The 27,001-nt window shown below is 29.0% G+C and overlaps 1 protein-coding gene across 1 annotated transcript; it reads left to right on the forward strand.

Moving 5' to 3' along the window:
* The first annotated feature begins 4,538 nt into the window (after window positions 1-4,538).
* Window positions 4,539-10,478, forward strand: LOC118027781 (RNA polymerase sigma factor sigB). Its single transcript, XM_035031266.2, has 7 exons — window positions 4,539-4,748; window positions 7,101-7,282; window positions 7,645-8,250; window positions 8,847-9,077; window positions 9,378-9,518; window positions 9,705-9,905; window positions 10,029-10,478. Exons 1-7 carry the CDS (start codon window positions 4,652-4,654, stop codon window positions 10,308-10,310), a joined length of 1,740 nt encoding a protein of 579 aa, XP_034887157.1. The 5' UTR covers window positions 4,539-4,651; the 3' UTR covers window positions 10,311-10,478.
* The last annotated feature ends 16,523 nt before the right edge of the window (window positions 10,479-27,001 follow it).

Consider the following 27,001-nt stretch of genomic DNA (forward strand, 5'->3'; position numbering starts at 1 on the left):
TTTTTGATAATGTTTTTGTTTATATGTCTTCTAATTTTATTATCTATTTGAGTTATACATAAGCCCATTCTTTATATTCTAAATGCTTATAGGAATTTATTTTTCAAAAAAAAAATATAAGATGTACTCATAAAAATTAGTTATTTTAGAGATATTTTTTCAAACAAGTTGCATAATTAACACATTGAATAGCTTGAAAAGAACTTTATATGGATAATTTGCAAACTTTAAATGATTTCCATTTCTTCTTCTTCAACTCAATAGAGTATTTTCCCATTTATTTAGTGTACAAGGCAAAAGTTTAAAGGTTATGTATAATACAAATAAATGTATTAATTCGAGGGGTTAGGGATTGCATGCAACCTTAGTAATTGTCTTTTGCTTTTATTTTTATTTTTTCTAAACAATAAGGTATTCATCTTCAATTACTTACATGCAGATACTTATTTAACCTTAAAAAAAAGTTAAACACAAAGCACATGTTAAGATTTCGATATGTGAGTCTTATATTGTTGAAGAGATTTCAATATTTTTCTTGTATTATTTTGAGCCACGCTTAAGGACAAGAATCAACCATATTCCAAAAAATAATGGTGGTGGTGAACTGGCTTCATGTAGGAATTTGTCAATATTTTGTCATCCTAAATGACCATTATTAAATAATAAAGTTAGGAGAAGATATTTGATAAACATCGAATTCAGATAAGCAAATAATTATATGTTATTCAATTGTGATGAATTGACATAGTTTGTTCAATAAGTAAATTTTACAATTATATAAAAATATTTTTAAAAAACTTTCTCTTATATTCTCTTATAAAATAAACTCAGTTAACTTTCTTGTAAGCAACATTATCAATTATTTTTATCGCAATATTTAAATGTTAATGAATCTTAAATTTAACAATTACAAGATGAATAATTTATCACGTGGTTTTAAGCACGTGTAAATATTTAATAATTTAGAACTCATAAGTTTAGATTTAGTTATGTTTTTTATTTGACCATTAATGGTTATTAACTTTAATAAGATGTTTAACATGGGAGCCAATATAAAAAGAATAAAATTCTTATATTTAGATCCTAAAAGAAAAGTCAGGTGTTATAATGAGTATTTTATCAATTAATATGTCTTTTATACTAAAAAAGTATGATGAGGTTATAAAGATCTATAATAATGGAAATTTGTATAAAGGGTTCAATATCCAATAAGTTTGAAGTTGGTTATTATGACAAGTTACAAGAGGTTATAGGTCGAAAGATGCAATATTTTTATTCAAATGTTATTGTTTTGATACCAATAGAGGAATTAGAGTGGATCTTCACCATGGTGTGGTTGAAATAAATAAAAAAGATAGACTTCGCAAAATCAACGATGTTTTCATTTATGTAAAATAATGCCAACAAGTGTATTATGCATACACTTCTTCATTTAGAAATGATCATAATATAGCTGATTGTGTTGGGTTCCCAAATATTATACACATAGCAAAAATAATAAAATAAAATTATTTAGAAGTCTCTAGGATCTTGTTCGACAAATCTAGAGTTGTTTAAGTATTTATTACCTTAAGATCTGATCTTTTTCAGCTTTGAATAATTCTTTAAAGGTCGAGTGTTTACAAACCACAAATCGTTTAATTTTTCGGCTTCCAACGGTAATCCACACGAACTACTAACGAAAAATATCCTAAATTCTTATTTAGAATAGATGAATTGTTATGCCTAGAGTGCCAGCTCTCTATTATGTGACTTATAAAAAAAATATTTCTAACAAACAACAACTTCAAAAAAATAAGAGGCATAGTTTATTATTTATTTATAGGAAATTTTGAAAAACCCTACAAATTAACAAAATATCAATTTGCCTTTTAAATAGTATCCATGTATTATTTAAGGATAATTTTAGAAATAATCAATAAAGTCTCTACTTGATTATTCTAGGACTAGAATTTATAATTCCTAAATTAAAAACATTCTAGTGCTTAATTTCTAAAATTATTTTGAATCAAGTCACGCTTGATTAATTATTATAATTAAATTTTTGACTAATAGTTTATAATGTCATCAAGTTCTTAATATGTTGGCCTAGATATAAATTCTAATTCTAATTAAATATAATTAAATAAATTAAATATTTCAATTTATTATCAATTCAATAATTGATTAATTTATATTTGAAGATCAGGTGCATCGTCTAGCAGTATGTCATAATCCCTCAAATATTTAAAAAAATAATTAGTGGTTTGACTTAACCTTTCAGTGATTAGTTTCTCAATGTAATTAATATCATTTCATCAATAATGTTCTGATTTAATATTAAAGCATGGAGTACAGATATGTTAAATTATATTTATTCTTTACAAAATAATCTTTGATCGTTTGAATAAGATTTATTTTATTTATTAACAAGAATGCCAATATAGTTTTTTACTCATCACTTTAAACAGCAGAAGCAGAAGAGAACAACAATTAAGCAAAAATAATATCATTTAAGGTACAAACATATATGAAGCATCACAGAAGCATGAGTAATAACATCACAAAATGATAACTTATCACACAAATGGATAAGAAAGCAGAAGCATTATTAATTAAAATCATAAATAATCATAAATAAATAAAGTAGAATATAGACATAAACATGGCACGGGTCAGAAGAGACCTAGTGCACTGGTCTACAAACCCAGGGGAGCGGTTTTGCAGACTCACTCACTTGGGTTTGCAGCCAGGCACGGAGATCTAGCCCCATACCAGGTGTCAGCAACCAGGGGCCTGTAGCCCGACCATACCCCCATCAATATTAAAACTAACCATTTTCTTTCCAACCATCCCTTCAATGCCAAATGCATCCCAATAAAAAAGACAAGCCCACCCTTCCCCTGCAGTCTTTGCAACTTACTGTGGCAAGGGTAGCCCTGTCATTACACTGCTTTAATCCACAGTGCTTTGTGTCTAGGTAAACAGTAACAAGGTCATTGAGCTTTTTTAGTATATTATATAATAATAATAATAATAATAATAATAATAATGTTCTTGGTTTTTAAGAGTTATAACTTGTAACAAACCCCCATTATCTTTTGGTCTATTGATGTTAGTTGGTATCAAAATCCAATGATTCCTAATGATTTTGGTTGGATGTAATAGAGGATATATATCAGAGCTCAACAAGTCTTGGTGGTTAGTTATTGTGTTCTATTGAATAATCATAATTGAAAAGATAATAGAATATGATGTGCTTATGTGTGAGGGGATAAGGAGATTCTCCAACGAGAAAATAATGTCTAAAAACTAATGTATTGTATCTATCTATTTTAGTTGTTATTGAAAATTCTAGTGGTAGGATTAAGATAAGGTAACCTACACAAATGTGTAGTGCTAAGGATTTATAATGGGAAAGGCTTGCACAAATGTGTTAGGGAATTCATAGCGACCTAGCCCATACAAAAAAGATATTCATTATGGATGGCAATTTCTAATTAAGAGTTGAACTCAAGAATGAGTTCCTTTCAATCTGAAAAAACTAATGTAGAAACTTTTATTTTTTTAAGAAAATATATATTTTTTTTAGTTAATTTTATATTTTTCTATTTTATATTATTATGCTTTTTTAGTTTAGTTTTCCAACTCAATATTACTAGTATTTTCTAAGCAAAAGATTGCAATAATCTTATTTTGCAGAGACATACATGAATAAAATTTTAAGTATTTTAAGAATTATTTATTGTTATGATATTCTTAGCCTTTAATAATATTGATTTATAATAAATTTTGTTATGATTCACTTTAATCCCGCGTCATTTGTACTATCTATATAATTATTTTTTTATTTGATGTGTTTATTTATTGATCAATTAAATTCTATATTTTACTATTATAGTTAAATAAAACCAATTGAAGTCGGCTTAAACGTTATTAAACCATTTCTTTTATTGATATGTTAAACATAATATTGGTTCATATAATATTGATTAAATTTATATTATGTCACATATAATATTCATTAAATTTATGAAAAATATAAATATATAATTATCTTAGAACAAAATAAATTATTGATAACATAGGACCCTAGCTAGTATAATTTGTTATTCATAATATTGAATATGTTTTGTTTTCTAACTTTTACTTGACACATTTTAATCATTTAACAATTTGTCTCCTAATTTTTAATTTTGTTATAAATTTATTAGGCAAGGCTAAATAATATGTTATTAGGACCTAACTCCTAAATATGGATTTCTTGTTTCAAAAAGTGGAAAATACTGTAGATTTGCTTTCCTTAGGAAAGTATATAAATATATAAAATTGGACTGGTTGTCCCTCTCGTCCGCAGGCAAAGACAGGAAGCCTCTCCCCCCTTATCCTGTCATGTTATCACCTCAATACCAACAAATAACATCCCACCTATCTGTCTCCGTCTCTTCCTCTCCCTCTCTCTGTTTAAATTCCAAATCTTTGTCACTAAACAGATAAGAAGGCTCTTCTTTCATGGATTTCTTTATAGAAAAGAAATAATAATTCTTTCATGGATTTCTTTGTAGAAAAGAAATAATAATTCTTTCATGGATTTCTTTGAATTGAATGATAAAAGAAGCATACAGTAATAATAATTATAGTAGCTAGCGGTAGACTAGTAGCTAAGGGGAGGATGTCTTGTTTACTGCCACAGTTCAAGTGCCAACCAGACTCTTTCTCTATTCAGTTTAGAAATCTCCAACATCACAGCACCAACCATATCCAGCTCTGTGAGTTGATCTCTTGCATTCTTTTCTTTTTTTCTTTATTGTTTACTCACCATTGCCTTTGTTTCAGTTAGAATTCAAATGGGTTTTGTGCGTTTGTTTTGGTGTTGCCTTTTCTTGATATTTTATCACAACTGCCTTTGTTTTGACAATAGTTGAACTGGGTTTCTCTTTGTTTTGACCATAAGCAATTTTGAGTGCTTTCGTTTCTATCAGAATTGAAATGGATTTCTTGTTTTGGTTTTGTGTTTTTTGAATGCCGTTGAGTAATGGAAGTCTTGGCTTCGATAATAATTTTTGGAAGACTATGTTTTTGTGTTCTTATAGTTGATATCTAATGACAAATGCTTTAATTGATACCATAACTGAAATGGGTGGGTTTTGGTTCAATGTGTATTTGATGCCAGCAATCGTAGACATTTTTGTTTCCGTAAGAATTGAGGTGGGTTTGTTTTGGTGTTAAGTTGCATGATAGGCATCCTCAATACATGTCTTTGTTTCAAATAGAATTATGGGTGTGTTCTGCTTCTCCATTCCTGATCTTGTGTTTTCACATTATTCCCTGTTTCTAGAATTTGGAAATAGTGTTTTAACTAAACTTACTTTCTATGTTAGATCTGCAGCAAAATTTAAAATATTTACCCAAAGAAAGTGTGATATCTCTAGGTCTAATAAGGATTTGTTTTCCAATCATGATTCTTTTCAATTTGTGATATTTTTCCAAAACAAATTGTTTCCCAAATAGTTTAGTAGTTGATCGAGTGATGTTTGTTGGTGTAATTTAGTTGTTGAGCTCCTAAGGATTTCAAGATATGGGGATTCTTCATTGTGAACTTTCTTCTTATCTCCAATATTGATAACTGCAAGACATATCTTGGACCTTAGGACAATGGATTTTGTTTTGTGGGGTATCCAGTGTTCCTGCTGTGTCAGCACTATAATCAAGAGCTATTGTTCTTCATTGGAACAGATTCCTCTCTCTTGTCAATATGGGCCATTACCATTTCAGGATCCCCTTCTCTAATAGCAGAACCTTGATTGGAAAGGCCAACAAATTCATGCAACTGACCTCTTTTACATGGGAAAGTCTAATTTGTTTTTTGCACAAGAAATAGCTAGGCAAACAATGTTTTTTCAAAAGGAAAGCGCGCAGAGATTAAAAAAAAAATCAAGTGCTAGATGGGAACTGGAGGCAAGTTTTGATAAACATTTTCATGTTAAGTTTTTTTCTACTGTTGAATTATCTTCTTTAATCTCCTCTATCCTGATTTTAGAATCATCATAACACACTTTAATTACCCTTGACAAGGTTTGATGACTTCATTACAGATTTGTGCTATTTTATTACCTTCCACCTGAAACAAAAAGCATTTGCGTTATCGAAGTATCATGTTGTCTGCCACTTCCTTCAGAGCTTTCCCATCTAGAGGCTTGCATCTGCTGTTGCTCCTAGGATTAGGTTACTCCCATGTGTTACCCTCATTCAAATTGTCTATTCTTACAACTCCAGGAGCTAATTTTACATCTCCTTCAGAAATCATACAGATGTTTCACTTTATCATGAGGAAACAATTACTAGCAAACAGACTGTCTCTATAAACATTTTAAGTTGAACCATGCCTGCAGAAACCTGTTGCTTTATTCAGCGGCACAATTTCCAAGTCTCATTTTTCACAGGGGCCAGCCATTCATATTTCCCCTTTCTTGTATCTGCTCTCCACAATAACAGTCTTTCTTTTGTACGGTGGAGGAATCTCTTTCATCCAGAACCATAATATTACCTCAACATACCTCTTTTCCAGAGTAACATAGTTTTTGCAATTAAGGAATGGTGATATGGATTTTATTCACTAAAAATCCAGATTAGAAAATCCTATGAATGGTGAAATTGAAACAAATTGTAATTGTATTCCTATGGCCACATGGAATCACCAAATATTTGTAATATAAGTTCATGCTTTGAGAAAACTTAGTGTGCTTGCTGTTTAATTTCCTTGCCGACTGTTATGCAAGTTTATCTAGCATCTACTGCTTATTTTATTATTTAACTTGTTGCAATTGTAGTTTGTATAAGGGTGCTATTACCACTTGTTTGCATAGATGTTCCTGGTTTTAGTTTGATGTTGTTGCTCCATGTAGAATATTGATTCTAGGGTTTTGTTAAGTTGCTAAACTTTTGTTCATGATTACATTCATTTAATAGAGCATAAATTTGTCAAGATTATCTGGAACATAATTATTGAATGAAGTGCAGTCATTGCTAAGACTATATTGGTTTTATGTTTATTTATGATTTGAGGTCCTAGAACTTATTATCATTATTTTTGGTCATGATTGCTTTGTGTAAATTGGCAGCAAAGAATGGGGAGCCATTTTGTTTCCGAGCACAATGTGCTTTGTCCTCTGCATCACCATCAACATCAACTGCAGTGCTCAATCTGGAGAAATTGAGATTGCCTTCTTTAGAATCTCATTCTGATTCAATCGCTGCAAACAGGCCGTGGACATATATAGGGGGAATTGGTCCACCCAAAGAGGTGAGACTTGCATTATTTGGGATATCACTGCAACTACAGTCCACTAAGTTAGTAGCAAGCTCCCTAGATGCTTTGTTTGTCATATTGCCAATCAAACCACAGTCAAAAAAATTTCTACCATTCTCCCAGGGCCTCTCTAATCAGATTTTTAGTTTCTATTAGTTTCATCTCTTTTTCAAGCTATTCATGATCTTCTTCTTCTTTTTATCCTGCTATCTAAGTTACAAAATTGCTTGGCCTAATTATTGAACAATCTTTTTGTATATATGTAGTTTCTGCAGTCTGTTTGTTTCTGATATAATCTGTTAATGATCTGTAATAAATGGTGATGTAATCTATTTTCTGCTTTGATATTTGTGCAGCCACTCTTTGGAACTAGTTTAGCCACTGAAACACTTATTATAAATGATGAGGCTGTAATTGCTGCAGCTGCTGCTGAAGCAGTTGCTCTTGCAAGAGCTGCTGTAAAGGTTGCGAAAGACGCAGCTGAAATGGCCAAAAATTACTGTTCTATGAATACAGAAATTAAAATTCCAATTGCATCCACAGCAGATTCCTTTTCTTCAATGTGGTCTCTGCTTACTGGAAAAGAACGAGCTGATATAATTGGAGTTCCTTTCTCAGCTGAAACTGGACTAAGAGAAGAATGTTCGACTCAATACCCTACCGAAGAATCTGAATGTTTCGGACCAACACATGAAGAACTTGCACTTTTGCAGAAACAGCTTTCTGAGAGTATAGTTGTGCGATCAAAGCGCCAAACACAGAGAAAAGCTAAACGTGCAAGAGCAGCCGAAAAGGCTGATGCAAATTTTGTGTTCATGAAGTCCAGTTCTGCTTGCAAGAAAAAGCATGTGCCCGTGCAAGAGGTAGACCAGTCTGATCCATTGCGTTTTTTTAGAGGAGCCAGCACCTCTTCCAGGCTTCTCAGTGCTACCGAAGAAGTGGAGTTGTCAGAAGGAATACAGGTCTGATTTATGTATAACCAATTTTAATGTTATTTAAAGAACACTTCTTTTTTTAAGGGGGTTTGGTTTAAGAATGCTTCTTTGATAAATTCCAGATGTCAACCACTGAAATACATTTTTACAGGAATGAATATTCCTGGTAATTCAGCAATTTGTTCTCGCATGTTTTGAGACCCAAGAGTCCAGTGTAAACTAATATCTGCTAAAGCTTTAAAGGACCTGGTAGAAGGGAGGTAAATTATCCTAGATGCACTATAAATGGGAGCTAATTTTGTTATTTGGTTGTTTGAAATTGAAAAAGAAAATTTTCCCTTGCTATTTTGTGTACCTGACAATGTCTTCCAGCGCATTAGGTTTCTAGAATAGGAAGCTTCCAACATGTCTTCCTCGAGTTTTTATGCTATGGATAACTAGAAAAACTGTTACTTCGTTCATAACAAAAGAAGATTACTATTATGTGACCATTTGCGAGGAAGTAGAGACTTCAAGAGTTGAAATTTGTATTTTGTATCAGAGATAAATAAGGTTATTGCTGCACTTATATATTACATGCCAATCAGATTTGTGATTTCTCATATTTTGTTAATGTTCTTCAGGACCTACTAAAACTTGAAGGGATCGAGGAGGAGCTTAAGGAGCGATTTGGAGGCAAGCCCACCTTTGCACAATGGGCTGCTGCAGCTAGAGTTGATCAGATGACTTTGAGGAAGCGCTTAAACTATGGTGTCCTTTGCAAAGACAAAATGATAAAATCCAACATTCGGCTTGTTATTTCAATTGCCAAAAATTATCAGGGAGCTGGGATGAATCTCCAAGATCTTGTTCAGGTGTGTAAAACACCAAATGGGGTCAGAGGGTTTTCCTGTATGTTCATCACAAAATATTTCTAGATCCCAATACCAGATAACTGCCAATAAGCACAAGCAAGAAAACACAATATGCACCCCCGTCACATTTATGACTACAAATACTCGGATTCGTTATAGTTCCTCCTGTTATACTCCAACTACACCATAAGGTTCCAAATAAATAGAATTAATTAATAAAGAGGAAACAAGGAAACTGAAACTTGTAATAATCCTTGGCATCATGCGTGTAATTCCTAAAACTTATTCTTTTACTTACAGGAAGGATGTCGAGGCCTAGCGCGTGGCGCAGAGAAGTTTGATGCATCAAAAGGTTTCAAATTCTCGACATATGCTCACTGGTGGATTAGACAGGCAGTACGCAGGTCTCTCTCTGATCAATCTAGGACAATTCGCTTACCTGTAAGTTTTGCTCCAACTCTCAGTTGTCCTTTTGTCTGTCTAAGTTTAAACAATTTGCGTTTAGAAAATGTGATCTAAACATGAGGTAGTAGCTGTATGCTTGCTGTGACCAACTCATTTGCTTATGTCTGTACTAAATACATACCTTTTGTTCTAACATTTTTTTTCAATATTTTGTGTTTACAGTTTCACATGGTGGACGCAACTTATAGAGTGAAGGAGGCTAGAAAACAATTGTATAGTGAAAATGGAAGACATCCTGATGATAAAGAAGTTGCAGAGGCAACTGGGCTCTCGATGAAGAGGCTCAGTGCTGTACTACTAACTCCAAAAGCCCCAAGATCTCTTGACCAGAAGATGGGGTTTAACATGGATCTTAAACTTTCGGTCCGTAATATTCTTTCTCAAATGTACTCTTGGCGTTGCAGTTTTTGCTTAAACTTTTGCAGTCATAGTTGCATCTTTCAGCTTGCTTGGTTTGCTGAAAATTTTGTGCATCATATTCCCCAGGAAGTCACTGCAGATCCCGAAGCAGAAACAGCAGAAGATCTGCTAATGAAGGAATTTATGAAAAAGGACCTGGAGAGGGTTCTGGAAAGTCTCAGTCCAAGGGAGAATCAGGTCATCAGATGGAGATTTGGTATGGAGGACGGAAGGATGAAAACATTGCAGGAGATTGGGGAGTTGATGGGTGTCAGCAGAGAAAGAATCCGGCAAATTGAGCTGAGCGCATTTCGAAAGCTAAAGAACAAGAATAGAACCAAACAGTTGAGGCAGTATTTGGTTTCATAAATCACATCATTCATGAATTGGTTTGCCGAAGAACCTCGCAACCTGCCTAGGGATCCAAAGGGCCTGTCTTTCATGTATATTTATTTCTTAATTTTTCTTCAGCAATTGAAATTTTATGTTTCAGGATCTTAGAAAGAAGTTGTGCATAGAAGCAAATCATTTTCTTGAGTGTTTTTTTTTTTACAGTGCACAAAAGGCAAGCTAATTGAAAATGTTTTTCAAAAGTGTGTTTTTCCCATTTTCCTTTTTTAAATATCGGCTAGCTTTCTCATATTAGCATCTCTGTAGCCAAGCCCATCAGGAAATTTAAACAACTTCTTTTAACCTCTTGTTCATGCAAGCACCATTGAGAAATTCCAATTGAATGTGTGTTTCTGTCCATGTTTGTGATAGGTTTCATTTTTGGCTTTCGAGAATTTCAAGAAATGGCAATGACATGGAGGGAGAAGGAGTTTACAATTCCTCAGAACAGGGCTTGAATCCAAGCTCCTTTTCTTTCATTAGATTAGATATTATTTATTTTTTTTGTTTAAAAATATTTTTACAAAAATTAAAAATTTTTATTTTTTCATTTTAAATTAATATATTTTTTTTAGTGTTTATAAATTATTTTGATGTGTTAATATTAAAAATAATTTGTAAAAAATAAAAAATATATCTTATTTTGATGCATTTTCAAATGAAAATATTTTAAAAAATAATTATAATAACAAAATAATATTAATTTTATGAAAATAAGGTTGAGTCATAACTTAACCTATCAAATCAGTTGAGAGGACAAAATCTAATTTTAGTTTATGTAGAAATAAAATTAGAAAAGATAAAGTAATAAAAGAGATAGGCTTTTAGTTGGTTTTTTTTTCTAGGTTTAACAGTGTTAAAATGTTTTAAGGAAAATTTTGTCTTCCGAATTTGATGCTTGATATTTTTATTTTTTATTTGGATTAATCTTATTTGTCTATATATGCACATTCCAAAATCTTTGATTCTTGAAGTGAATGTCTCTAATAGGCATCTTTCACCGTTAGTGGTAGGTGACAATAACTAAAAATACGAGGTATTGAGTGACCAAAATTGAAGCAAAGAGGCTACAGAGCCAATTTTAAGAACTTGTGGACCCTGAATTTATTTTACCCATAAATTGATTTATTTCCAACAAATGCTACTCTGTATATATGGTAATCTGGACTTTTTCAATGTATTTATCATTTATTTATTGGTGAGAGTAGTTATTTTGCAAAATGATATCATATACAGATCTATTTATTTGCTGGAAAGTAGTTTTTAAAAAAAAATAATTTTTTTTTAAAAATCAATTCCAGAAAAATGAATAATTTTATAATGTTTGATAGAATCATGAAAAATAAGTTGGAAAATATTTTCCAGTATTTGGTTTATGTCATAGAAAATAAGCTGTAAAATAACTTATTAATATTTTATTTTTTTAAATTTTATTAAAATAATGAGGAACAAATCTTACAAATTAAAAAGTTGAATGAGAATAAAATTGAAAAAAATATATAATTTCATAAATTATCTCAAATAAAATAAATAATAATCAAAATAATAAAGATCAAATCTAACAAATAAAAAAATTAAAAGATGATGAAATTAAAATAATAATAATTACAATTTCATAAATTATTTCAAATAAAATAAGTAACAATCAAAAGAATAAGGACCAAATTTTATAGATAAAAAATTTCAATTAAAAAATGATAAGAGAAAAAGCAAATAACAATCATAAAAATAAGGATCAAAGTTAATATAAAAATCAAATTCTAAAGGATAAAATTGAAAAATAATATTCAAAACAAAATATATATAGCAATCAAAAGTTTGAGGACCAAATTTGATATAATTAATAAATAATATGACATTTCTAATTTTTTTTCACAACTTTTAGAAAGTGTTTTCCGTCCAAAATAAAAGAAAAACACTTTCCTGAAAACCAAACCAAATTTTTCTTTGACTGAAAAATGTTTTCCATTGATAAACTTTCCTAATAGCAAACAAATACATGAAAGTTTGGAAAGTAATTTTTAGAAAACCACTTTCCGTCAAAACAAACGGAGGCCTCAATGTATTTTAGCATTTCCAATAAATGTTACTATGTATATATTTTGTACAATTGAACTCTTTTGAATTAAATTAAAGTCTAATTACATGTTTTTTTTTTGTTGCTGTTAGAGTTTAATTAAAAGATAAAAAAAAAAAAAAAAAAAAAATTGAAGTCAAACATGCGTGTAACATTGATGGTTCTTTAGATTTTTCTTAGAAAGTTTATTTTCATCCCTTATCTTTTAAAACTATTAAGTGATCAGTCTCTCTTATAATTTATAAAAATAACATTTTGATACAAAACTTTATTTCCTCAATTTTTAGTTTTTTTTTTTTTTTTGGAGTAGAGAGATGGGGTCACTGAATTATGGCATAGAGAGAGAAGGTTGTCATTGAGAAAAAATTAGATCACCAAAAGAGTTGATTTTAGTGTTAAATGGTTCTATATGATAAAGGGGATTTTTATTAAGTGTTTTTCTATCTTCAAAATACTTAAAAAAAACATATATGAGCTCAGAAAGATTTATGATTTCGGGTTGATTTTTGGATTATGGATTGATTTTTTATGTTCTTAGAGGTCATGCATTGATTTAACAAAGTTCCTATGGTGTTTCGTAGGTGTTTTGGATAAAAAAATAGGTTCCAATAAGTTTTTTGGTAAAAAACAAGAACCATGCTTTCCGATCAAACCAGTGGTTGGATTCTGGGATTAATAGACAACATGTTGTCTTCTTTTTGCTGATTCTGGAATTAATCAGCTAAGGTGAATGACACGTCGTCCAACCTATTAAACTTAAAAAAGAAAAAGCATGCTTGCAAACCTTTTTATTTATAAGGCCAGGTGCTAAGCCTAGCTTGTCAGGTCTAGTAACACCTTATCTTATTTTTTTTTAATTTGTTTTTATATTAATATATTTGTGTGTGTGTGTGTTTTCAAATAATTTTAAATTTATATTTTTAATTAATACTCTTTCTCTATTATTTTTTTGGGTTTTTATCCTTCGTTAAATAGTGATTATTTTTTAAATTATATTTTATATGTTTAATTTTTTTCTAGGGTTAGTATGATTCATCTTTAATTTTTTTTATATGTTTTATGTGTTTAAATTATATTAAATATTTATTTTTTATAATATTTTTAATATGTATAGCCTTGAATAATATATTTTTTATTCAATAAATTTTATATGTCAATCTCTATTACAAAATTGATTTTCATAAAAAAAAATTCATTAAATACAATCTGATAAATGATCCGTATTAAAATATTAAATATCTTGATTTAAATTGGTATATTAATTTTTCCAGTTATTTTTTTTGTTAATTACTTTTTTTTCATTCATTTACACAATAGTTTGTGATTTATTTAATTGAATGCATGCATAAGTTTTTCAATTTACATTTATGATTTTTTTATCTAAAAAAATACATTGAAAAATTCTACATATTCAAGTTTTTGTCAACATGTGTTGGTGTTTTCAATTTGATCATTATTCTTATAGGTTTTTTTTTTCCTTAACCCTTTTATAAAAAGTTTGATTATTTTAAATTTTACCCTCCAATCCAAGTTGATAGAACATTGTTTTTTTCTTCTTTTTTTTCTCAATTTTGATCCTTATTTATCAAGTTTATATATATATATATATATATATATATATATATATATATATATATATATGTTTTCCCATTTACTATCATTACATCTTTTTTCTCCCACGTGATTCATATAAATCCAATTTATTTAGTTCATCAAGACTTTAACCTGAGTTATTATATTTGAAAGTAAAAATAAAAATCCTTATTACTTCTAAATATTTTACTAGAAAAATAATACAAAACCACGACACAGTGCGGGTACGACCGTAGTTAGGTATGTAACTTGGTAAGTTCCACGTTCAAATATGCATAGTTTCAAAACAAAATATCTGAAGCATGAAAAAAGACAGAGTGAGCACCCAAATTGCTTTATTGTATGCTTGGCTTTTTAGAGTTGATCCCCATGACATTTATCTATTGCTAATATTTCCCAGTAGAGTTTATTGAGCAGCAGCAATAAAATAAACTTCCTCAACACTTTTCTTTTTTCTAACATGGATATGTCAGTTTATATATATTTCAGCTAATTTTACGGAACCTGAAATTAATGATCGTGTAAATCTTTAATAATTTTAAAATTTATAAAACTCAAATTAATAATTTTTTAAAAATCAAATTTAAAATATAACTAATTAAACAATACCTCTTAAAATTAAAAATGAAGCCGGGCACATTAGAAATTGGAAAAAGATGAAGCAAATTTGGATAGGACATCCTATCAAAGTTGCAATAGTAGCTCTGAAAGGACGTTGAGAAGCATGATGGATCTATATGGCAGCGAAGGAGGCTTGACTATAGAGCTGGCATGAAGGTAGCAGAACACTATAATAGGCTCCATAGCTCACCTAGGTAGGTCCAAAAAAATTAATAATGGAAAATATATGCAAAACAAACCCATAAGAATTTATGAGAAAGCATTCGAGAACTGTTGAATTAGCTGCTATGGCATCTTTCACAAGTAACATGACACCAAAACCAAAATTAAAAAGAAGGGAGGGAAAGGCAAAGGTGAAACTTGATTGATAAAACAATAGTAAGGAAGAATCTATAAGCAATAGAGGCTGGAAAGCATTCTGCTAATAGCTGAGAGCGAGAAATCAACAGTCAAATAAGAGAGGTTGGAAAAAGCCATAAAAAGTGGCACAACTTAGCTAAGAAACAAATCAAAGCAGTCATCAACCTATATATACAGCAACAAGGGAAGAAAAAAAAATGAGTGAATTTTAAGGATGCTTCCTGGTGGCTAAATCTGGCCATTCGCCATCTAACTAGATACGCAGTCGTACTCTCGTCCACATGGGGTGTGGTGCATGTAGATAGATAATGATTGGATTGCCGTCAATGATTGATTGTTTGTATTTTTTTCTTTCTCTTCTCTCTCCTGACAATTAAAATATACAATTATTCTCTTTGTTAGTTGTTTGTCAAACCAAACATATTTTCCATTCCCACGTATGTTGGGTTTGGTATAACTGTCAAATCAAGGTGCTTGGGTCTAGCACCTATGCTAAACCCACGCACTTTGGGTTTAACTTTTTACTATGGATTGTAATAGTGATTTCAATTTCAATTTCATATCTTTTTGTGAGTGGATAAAACTTTCTTTGGATTTCTTCCACAAGGGTATTCAGGTTTTTATAATTTCCAAGTACAATCAAATAACGCTTTTAGTTTCAGAAAAGATAAAAAAAAAATATGGGCATGTGTTCCTCACGAAGTTTTTCTTTAGGGGGTATTTTGTGTAATTAAGAGGATCATTGGGTGCATTTAGTATTTTCATGATGTATTTGTTATTTTTAAATTGAAAAATATAGGCATGTGTTCCTCACGACCCAGCAAGTGGGCGGCCCCCGCGTCATTAAAGAGGCACATATGATGCTTTCTAGTGGCCAAATCCAGCCATTCACCTTCTAATTGGATGCGCGATCGTGCCCTCTTCCATATTGTGTGGCGCGTGTAGATAGATAACAGTTGGATTGCCATCAATGATCGATTGTTTACGTTTTTCTCTCTCTCCTGACAACTAAAGTGCACAATTATCGTCTTTGTTTGTTGGATGTCAAATTAAACATATTTGTCATTCCCACGTATCTTAGATCTGGCACCCATGCCAGACCCATGCACCTTGGATCTAGCATGTTACTGTGGATTGTAATAGTAGTTTCACTTTTAATTTCTCATATTTTCATGAGTGGATAAACGTTTCTTTGGCTTTCATCCACAAAGGCATTCAGATTTTTTCAATTTTCAAGTATAGTCAAATAACGTTTTTAACCTCAGAAAAGATTTAAAAAAAAAAAAGCTTTGCCTTTAGGGGTATTTTAGTATTTTTATATGGGCATTTTGTTTAATTAAAAGGACCATGGGGGCATTTTAGCATTTTCATAATGTATTTGTTATTTTTAGATAAAAAAGTTGTAGGCACGTGTTATTCATGCCCTAGCAAGTGGGCAGCATTCGCACCATTAAGGAGGCGTGTATGACGCTTTCCGATGGCCAAATCTAGCCATGCATCATCTATCTGAATGCACAGTCATGCCCTCTCCCACATGGTGTGGCGTAAATAGGCAGATAATGATTGAATTGTCATTGGTGATCGATTGTTTGCATTTTTTTCTTTGTTTTCTCTCTCTTGACAATTAAAATGAACAATTATCTTATTTGTTTATTGTTTATCAAATCACACATGTTTGTCATTTCCACGTATCTTGGGTCTAGTATAGCTGCGAGACTCAAGCGCCTCAGCTTAGCAACCATGTCAAATCCTTCGCCTAAGCCTGATAACCATACCAAGCCTATGTGTCTGGGCCTGCTAGACCTTTGCACCTAAAATTGAGTGAATTTTAGGTATATGTGTTGTTAATGTTCCAAAATAGAAGAAAGAAATATAGAAAAGATAAAACTATATTTGGTTGAAAAGACAAAGATGAAATACAAAATAAATATGTTTTTAGAATAATTATGAGTGTATTCTTATATTTTTTTTTAAAAAATATATATGCATGGATCTGACATGGTTGCCAAGCCTAGGTATGGGTCTAGCATAGTTGCCAAACCTAAGCACTTGGGTCCTGACAAGGTATTTGTTGTTGTTTTTTTTAAAACAATACATCAGAAGTCCATAAGAAATTACTAGTTAAATTTTAAATTGGAGATGTTGTTGCATGATCTAATTGTCAAAATTTATTACAAAGAAAGTTCATTCTACATTATAACTATTAGCATATACAAAAATTTGAAATATAGGATCACCAAGAGAAAACTTTTGAACTTTTGAATTGATACATTATATTGTAAGAAAAGAAAATATTGTATATGTAAAAGACTTATTGCCCATTTAACTATATTAATTTGTGCAATTTTATAGATTATTTCTTCACTAAAATTAAAGATTAATAAAAAATGAGTGAATTTTAGGGATGCATGTGATTAATGTACCAAAATAGAAGAAAGAAATATAGAAAAGATAAATATATATTTGGTTAAAAAGACAAAGATGAAAATACAAAATAAATATATTTTTAGAACAATTATAAGTGTATTCCTATATTTTCAAAAAAGACGCAAGGGTTTCTAGGCCAAGGCCCTTGGGTCAAACCAGGCCCAAGCATGGGGCTGGCATGGTTGTCAAACCCAAACACCTGGGTCTGACAAGGTTTTTATTGTTTTTTTTTTTTTTTTACAATACATCATAAGTCCTCAAGGAATTATTTGTTAGATGTCCTAAGATTATTCAACACAGTTTCATAAGCATTAAGGTCCTTAACCAAAACATTACATTTGCCTAACTCACAAAAATTATGCAAATCCTAGGTATTAGACCCAAGCTACTTGGGTTTGGCAACCCTATGCAAGAGTACCGTGGACCAAGATAAAACACTATAGACTTGCACAATGAATTTTCCAAGCTCTGGAGGCTTGGGATGGGGCTAATGTTGTCTTTTCATAGAAAGTTAAATTATCATTTTGCTATTTGGATGAAAAAAATGAAGCCCTAGTTGTGAGGACATTTCAGTATTTTTCATATGCTTCATGGTCATTAAACGTTTGAGCCGGGTATGATAGTCTTTTCCCAAGTAAATTAGGTATGCCATGGATGCCAGAACCAAGTACCGTGAGGCTAGCATGTTTGCCAAACTTTTTAAGGGTCTTAAATCTAGAATTGTTGTCAAACCTAAGTCATTTGGGTTGAAATGGCTGATAGACCTAAGGCGTTTGCGTCTGGCATGACTGCTAGACCAAAGGCACTAAAATCTAGACCCAAGCACCTGGGCCTAGTAACCATGTCAGACTTACGAGTCTTGGTCTGCTCGACTTGCACCTGGGTCTCGCAATCATGCCAAAACCAGATGCTAGGGTCAAAAAATTTAATTTTTTTTAAAAGCACAGTTGGACAGCAAAAACAAACATTGTCTTATTCAAGCAAGATTTTTCATTCATATGTAGTAAAACTTAACTGCAAACTCTTTTTTGTTTATGAAACTTATTTTATAAATTTGTTATATTAGAAGAGAAAAGAATGGGAAAAAAAAATATTGAGTTCTAAGTAATTTATTTCAAGTCTTTAAAAATAAACTTACTTTTTTTATATGTATTGTGTATAAAAATATTAATTTTATGTTTCTATCAAGTGTTCGAAAGTTTTTAAAGAGTTCATGCTTTTTAAAATTTGAGATGTTTTTGCATGATCTAATTGTCAAAGTTTGTTACAATAAGATTTTATTTTATATTATAACTATTAGTATATACAAAAATTTAAAATATATGATCATAAGAGAAAACTTTTGAACTTATACATTATGTTGTAGGAAAAAAAAATATTGTATATGTAAGACTTATTGTCCTTTTTACTATCTTAATTTATATAATTTTGTAGATGATTTCTTCACTAAAATTAAAAATTAATTAAAAAAGAAATGATTGTGGAATTTCTTACCAACCTTTGTTTCACCTATTCACAATGATTTCATATTAGATATCAATCTATGATCTTGAACATGCTGCCAACGAACTTCGAAAGTGTGACACCTATTATAATAAGTCTAAGAGTATATTTGTTTTTGTGTTTTAAAAGCTTTTTTTTAAAACAAAAAAATTCTTTACTTCAAATTAATTTTTTTTTTATGTTTTCATATCATTTTGATATGCTGATGTCAAAAATAATATTTTAAAAATTAAAAAAATATTATTTTGATGCATTTTCAAGAGAAAAACACTTTAAAAAAACAAGAACTACCACACTCCCAAACACCCCCTAAAACCAATCTCAAGTTCTCCTATTTTCATTAAAAAAAACTGTTTCTTATAAAGTAAATGAGTCTTGAATTGTTCATTCTTAAATTTGAATTTAGCCAAAGTGTTATAACCCAATTTTAACCCTATACATATTAGAAAATAGAAGAATCTCAAAAAACAAATGTGTCTTTTGAGTAAATCTAATCAATTTTAATTATTTTATTATTTTTCATTACTTTTGTTTATTTTTATGTGTCAAGTTAAACAAGAAATAATCAGGAAAAAAAATTAAATAAAAATATATAAATAATAAAATACCAAAAAGAGAGAGAGGAAGAAAATAAAATTAGGAAATAAAATTGGACAAATAATTGTGTTTAACAAGTTAATGATTGAGTTTGAGAAGTGTAAAAATATCCATGAATGATTTGGATTGCAAATTGGGGTCTTAATTGAAAAGTAATCAAGGAAAAGGGTTTAACTTAGCTTTAATTAAAAGAATTGACGGACCACAGGCTAAACTTGAGAAAAATGAAAAATTAAAGGGTTGAATGAACTTATTCAGGGGGTTTAATTGATGAGAAAAATAAGGAAAATTTTTGAATTTGGTTTTAATTGAAAGTATTAAAGGACCAAAGATGAAAATGAAAAAAAATGGTAGATTAAAAGGTCCAATTAATTCATTCATGGGTTCAATTGAATAAAAAAAATAAAATTTAAGGTCAATTTGACTAAAATGCACAAATTGGATAGTTAATGACTAAACTGAGAAGGCAGCCAAGTATAAGGGTCTAATTAGCTTGATCAGGGACTCAGTTGAAGAAGAATAAGATTTAGGTTGAAATTGAAAAAAAAAATGTGCAATGTTGGAAATCAAGGATCGAGAAGAGAAATACGATAACATTTGAGGGTTAAATCATGTTGAAGCAGATATGAAATCGAAAGAAATACAAGGATTAAAGCCTAATTGAAGATACAAATTTGGGAATCAAATGGACAGTGACTACAATGAAAATGCGGAGGCTGAGTTTATTTTTTACCATTCCAAACGGCGTTGTTTTGACTCAAATAAAACAAAAAAAAAAAAAAAAACCCACTCCAGCTAAACAACGTCGTAAACTAAAAATATGTGAAATGACATATCATTTAACTAATGTATCGTTCCAAATGACATTGTTCTTCATCTTCCCCAAATTAAAATTTATTTCCACCAACGATTGAGCCACTTGCAAATAAAAAACATATGTTTGATTGGGAACCTCATTCTTTATTCTCCTATTGTTGATATCTAAGTTGGAATAATATCTAAATTGAAATATTATTAATAAAAAAGATAATAATTATACTAAAAAAATTAAATTTTAAAAATTTTAGTCAAATCACTTATTACTTTTTTAATATATAAGAGATTATAACATGTTGTTAAACATTATATTTAATTTTTAAATATAAATCAATAAATCTCTCATTTTTCAAGACTAGTATTGAATTAAAATATCAATTGTAAATAAAAATTTATTGACAATTAAAAAAAAATGCACAAGAAGATAAAAAGTAAAGATGATCTTTAATTTGAAAGAACATAATAAAAATGATGTTGTTCTTCTTTTAAACATAAATAAGCTTTTTATCTAGAAATGACATAACACTTTTTTTTTCTTTCCATTCAAAAAACAGTTTGCTTCACGTATTTTTTCAATAATAAAAATTCCAATAGAACTCACATCAATAAAGGCACTAGCTACTTCCTTGAGAATGGGAGAAATATGAAGCAAAACACGCTTGAACAAAACACCAGAGATCCCATCAAACAAAACTCAAATGTTTATTTTAAAATGTGGATATAATTGTTTTTTAAAATGTTTTTTATTAAAAAAAAATTAAGATAATATTATTTTATTTTTAAAATATTATTTTTGACATCAGCACATCAAAATGATTTGAAAACACTAAAAATATATTAATTTGAAGTAAAGAAAAAAAATTAAAATTTTTAATTTTTTAAAAAAAACACTTTTGAAACACAAAAATAAACAGGGAGTTTTGAAATAGTTTTTTTTTTTAACAAAAATACTCAAAATCAAAGAGTAACTAAAAATAGAAGGCAAATTGAAAATTTAACTTCCTTCTTAGGCGTCAATGAATGCATTGTATAACATGAGGTTAATCAAACTTCAAGAAATGAAATTATTAGGAAATAAAGATAAAGTTATTAACCTAATAATCCACATAAATACATTGCATTATAAAGAGGAGGATAAAGGAAAAAGAAAATGGCAGGCCTAAAAGTAATCCAAAAATCAGTTGATATAACAAAAAATATAAAATCATAGCATTAGTAGCATTTTATTATAAAAAAAAAATGAAAGAAAAAGATTACTTAATTTACCCCTTTTCAATTTGGCCCTTTCATCCAGTCATTTGCTCATGGTCTCACGATTCAAGCTGCTCCATGTTTATGATGTGAAATTGAGTATTTTACATCATGCGATTGTTGATGGAGAGGGATGATCGGCAAGGAAAAAAATAAAAAAGTCGTAGATTGCTTTGATTGTTAAATAAAGTAAATTTTCTCGGAAGAAAAGGAATAGGAAAGAAGGGAAACATGGCTTCTTCATTATTAGCTATTCATATGTTTGTTTTTTAACAAAATAATTTGAATACACAGGTCTCTCCAACATATTTTTTTAGATAAAAATTATAAGTGTAAATCAAAAGGGCCTATTTATATGCATTTAACTAAATAAATTAATAATTATTTGTGTCAATAAATATATAAATAAATCATTAACAATAACTATAAACAAAATAAAAAATATTAAGAAATAAATATAGATCAAGATATTTAATCTCACAACATAGGGTCATTTACCTGTTATATTCAATGACTTTGTTTGTTAAAATTAAGTTTTTTTTGTTTAATCAAATAATAATAGAAATAAACATGTATATGAAATTGATTGAATAAAATCAAAGAGAAACAAATATCATGAAAGGTTGCACATATTAGAAATATTAACCAAAAATAAATTTCAAACATAAAAAAAATTATAAATAAATTATAACAATCTCTTTAAAAATCAAATATATGCAAAATAATTAAAACAACCACTATTTTAAAATGGATAAATAAATAAAATAAAAAATTAGAAAAAAGGGGTGTTAATTTGAATAATAATTAAAAAAATCATGTTAACAAAAGTATCAATTTGTTTTTTAAAAAAAAATAAAAAAAATAAAGAGATCAAGTGCTGCTAAGTTTGCAAGCTATGTCAACATGTTTGGCCCATTTATGGCCCCATGCATAGGACCTTATATTTAAAAAAATATTGATAAGGTAGACCACATTTTATTTGTCCCAAATTTGTTTGAAAAAATAAACTTAGATGACGCTTTGTCAGTCGAGTAAACAATGCATTATCTGTTTTTCCCATATTTGGCCACCATTGTGGTTGAAAAAATAGGACGGCTTATATTTTATCTTGAAACCCAATTTTCAATCTATTATTTTTTACTTAAAATACCTTAAAAACACTCTAAACACCTTAATAAACTCATGAATGGCCTTAAAAAAAACCTAAAAACCCGTATTAAAAACTAAAACCAAAATTCTTCCCAAACTTAGATTTGGTTTTTTAGGCAGCTTGAATGTGTAAAAACACCTAAAAGAAACTTCTATTATGAAATGAAATCTATTGACACAAAAATTGATTATTTTAATAGTCAGAATCGGTGTCAACACCAATTTTCTCTCTCTATCATTGGAATCTAGTGACTCTCTCTTCTCTCTAAAACCAGGAACTTAAAAATAAAAAAAAATGAAGTTTTGAACTAAAATTGATTTTTTTTTTTTTTTTGCATTCTAAAATTTGGAGGGATACAACATCTATAATTTGGAAAGTATGAGGATTACAATGTACATTTTGCCTAAAGTAAAAAAAAATAAAAAATAAATAAATAAACCATTAATTTCCTTACTGTTTTTTACTTTGATCTTCAATTTTTCAATCTCACCCTCTCCTAGCAAATTAGCCTAAATTGACATAAAATTTGGTTTTAAATCAAATGAAAATGGATGAAAAAAAAAACATTATGAATAGTGAGTCCACGATGTTTTATGAGGGGATTCACAATATATTTTGCACAATGAATTACTTACACCATTTAGATTTTTCTATTAGCTATTTGACCCATGTTATGCCATGAATTGGATATCTTTTTTCAATAAAAAAAATTATATATACAAGTTTTTTCAACGCATATTTGTATATAAAAAAATTATAAATGTAAATCAAAAACTTTATGCATAAATATAATCAAGTAGATCAGGAAATATGTGTGTTAAAAAATAAAAAATAGATCATTAACAATAAATGAAGATGAAAAAAAAATTAATAGGTATATAAAGATCAAGATATTTTACATAACAATACAGGCTTTTTGACTTGGTTGTGTTGAATGATTTTGTTTAATGTGTTGTTTAATAAGAAGAAAAACTATAAGAGGGTTAATATGATGTGATCTAGTCAACTTGGAAAATCTAAAGACAATCTCAAATAACCAATAAAAATATAATTTGACTAAAAAAATCAAGATAATATTTAAAAAAAAATTGAAACACCAATATATTAAATAAAGTTAGATAAACTAAGGTTAACTTGTCAAATCTACTGCCCAAATCATGAGATCATAAAAACCTTATAGAAAGCAAATAAAAAATAAATAAATTCAATTATCAATCAATGCAATGTTGAAGGATGAAATTGAAAACAAAATTCAACTAAAAAGGGATACAAAACTTTATTCAACCAACCTAACCCGCAACTTAGATCATAAGATCATAATATCCCCTATAGAAAATATAATTAAAATAAAATCATAAAGCTCAATTTTTAATCAATACAATGTTAAATGATTAAATTGAAAAAAAAAAAATAACAAAAAAACTAACTCGAATCAACTCATGTTAACCTTTAAAACCTGGGTTAGGAAACCAAGATAGATATAAAATAAATAAATAAAAATTATAAATTTCAATTCCTAATTAATGTAAAGTTGAAGGATGAAATTAAAAAATAAATCAGTTAGGAAAAAACAACAAGTCAATGTAGCTAACCTGCAAAACTCGCGACCCAGGTCAGGAGACTATAATAACCTTATAGAAAGCAAATCAAATAAACAATTATGAAATCTAATTTTCAATCAATCCAATATTGAAGGTTGAAATAAAAAAAAATCTAATTAAGAAAAATGACAAGAAAATAACCGAGTCAACACATCTAAGTCACAAAATTGGCAACCTAGATCATGAGACCAGGATAACTCCATAAAAAGAAATCTAAACAAATTATGAAGTATAATATCAAATAAACTCAATGTTAAATGATAAAATTAAAAAAAATACTAATTTTTTTTTTTAGAATGTTAAAAAAATTAAATATCAAATTGAAAAATGCATTGACATTTCACTTTTGACAATTACTTTGAAATGTCAAGGTCGTATATGTTAATTAATAATAATAATTCAAAGAGGCACCATCAATTATATAAGAAGGTTTTTCCAAGGTATTTCTTCGTATAGATAATAAAGTTTATAAAAATAATTTTTTATTTGTTTCCATGAAATATTTTAGTTTTTAATTAAATTATATTTTTATTAGAGAAAATAATTAATTATTAATTATAAACAAAAACTAAAAGAGGTGTTACTTGTATTCATTATAATAGTTTTTTTTTTTACATCTATGTTTTCCCCTAATTTCACCCTTTACATTTTGTTTAATGGAGATCGGGTTTCATGATTTATTGTGGTTTGCTTTCCATGTGATTATTCTAGTTTTATTATCTATGTCGCGGGTTTGACAGGTTAACCCAATTAACTCGAGTTTTTTTTTAATTAGTATTTTGTTAATTTTATCCTTCAATAATTTATTTCAATTTGCTTTCTATAGGGTTATTTTAGTCTCAAGACTTTGGTCGTGGTTTTGGCAGGTTAATCAGGGTTAACTCGAGTTTTTTTTTCAGTTTATTTTCTATGAGATTATTTTAGTCTCATGACGCAGGTCATGGTTGTGGCCTGGTTGAATCGATTCTTTTTTTATTGATTTATTTTTTAATTTCATCATTTAATATTGGATTGATTAAAAATTAGGCTTTATAATTTATTTTGATTTATTTTTTATAGTGTTAGGTCTCATGACTTGGGTTGTAAGTTTGGCAAATTAACTCAAGTATTTTTTTGTTGTTTTCTATTGAATTTTTTTTTTTTATCAATTTCATCATCCAATATTGATTTGATTGAGAGTTGAGCTTTATAATTTGTTTTAAATAGAGTTATCATGGTCTTATGATCTAAGTTGTGGATTTAGCAGGTTAATATTGGTTAATCCAAGTTGATCCAATATTGTCATTTCAATATTAAAAGAAGAAGAAGAAGAAGATATTTTCTTGATTTTTTGAACCAAACTATATTTTTACTAATTGTCTAGGTTGTCTTTAGACTTGCTAATTTAACTAGATCATATTAAATTAACTCTCACATGGTTTAAATTTTTTTCTTACTAGAAAAACATTAGCAACATCTATTAAAAAAAAATGATTTGACCAATAGAATAGTACAAACCAATAATCTAGTTCAAAATAAACCACTATAATATTTATCACTAAGTTATATGAAAACTTTTGTAATATTTTTCAAAGAGAACAAGGAAAGGAAAATGAAAAACTAGTTTAGACTCGGGTCTTGATGATAAGTGTTTCATCAAAGTATTCTTTCACCTTCAAATTGCTTGAAAAAATAGATATAAGCTTGAGAAGTTTTTGGGTTTAAGGTTGATTTTTCTTGGACTTTTTTTTGGTTATTTGAAGTCATAAACAAGTTTATTTAGGTTTCTAAAAAGTTTTTTTTAGATTCTTTGAAAAAAAAATAGTTGAAAATAGATTTTTGGGTTTGAAACACTCCTAACCCGACTTTCCAGTAACATCAATCGCTAAAATCTAAGTGGAGCAGGCGACAAGCGACATGTCACTTGCTATTTTTTTTTTCGAAAACATCAAAGGGCGCACAATGATGCACTCAATATTACTCTATATTTTTTTATACTTTATTATTAGTCTTTTATACATGTTTTTATGTCTTACAATAGCTTACTTATTTGTACTTAACGATATTGTGGAGACACAAAGTGTAAAAGGAAGCTAAATGAAGCATTTTTAACATAATTTTAAAAAAATAGAACTAGAAAGAGCATATAGGTATCAATAATTATACTAAAAAAATTCTACTTCGATTAGAAATCCAACTTGAACATCGAATCCTAATAGGATTAGGATTAGTCAAAGCAAATCTATTAAGCTAGACCAGTATGTACTCTTTGGACCATATCTAGAAATACAGATGTAATTTGTCTTCAATTCAAGTTGTGATGAAAACTAAACATCTCAAATTTCATATCTATATATGGTAGACCCAATACCTTATCCAAGTGAGAGATAATGATATCTTTAAAATGAGGTATAAAATCTGCCAGCAAACTACCGTGAATCCAACCTAATCTTTTTCATCTTGGGATGATGACATGACAATTCATTAATGATGTGGTAAGAGTCCTATATGATCAAAAAAACCTTTTTGAAAGGTCAAAGTCATTACACAAGTTATTAGAATCAAATTAATACAAGAAAACCTTAAAATAATCTGATTAGAAATTAGTTATTAACTAGGAGACTTCTCCACCTTCTAAACTCCACATATAACCAATCCTAACCTCTAAAAAAAAAGAGAAAAGAATCATGTTTAG

Source organism: Populus alba, chromosome 19 (genome assembly GCF_005239225.2).
Source record: "Populus alba chromosome 19, ASM523922v2, whole genome shotgun sequence".
Classification (NCBI taxonomy): domain Eukaryota; kingdom Viridiplantae; phylum Streptophyta; class Magnoliopsida; order Malpighiales; family Salicaceae; genus Populus; species Populus alba.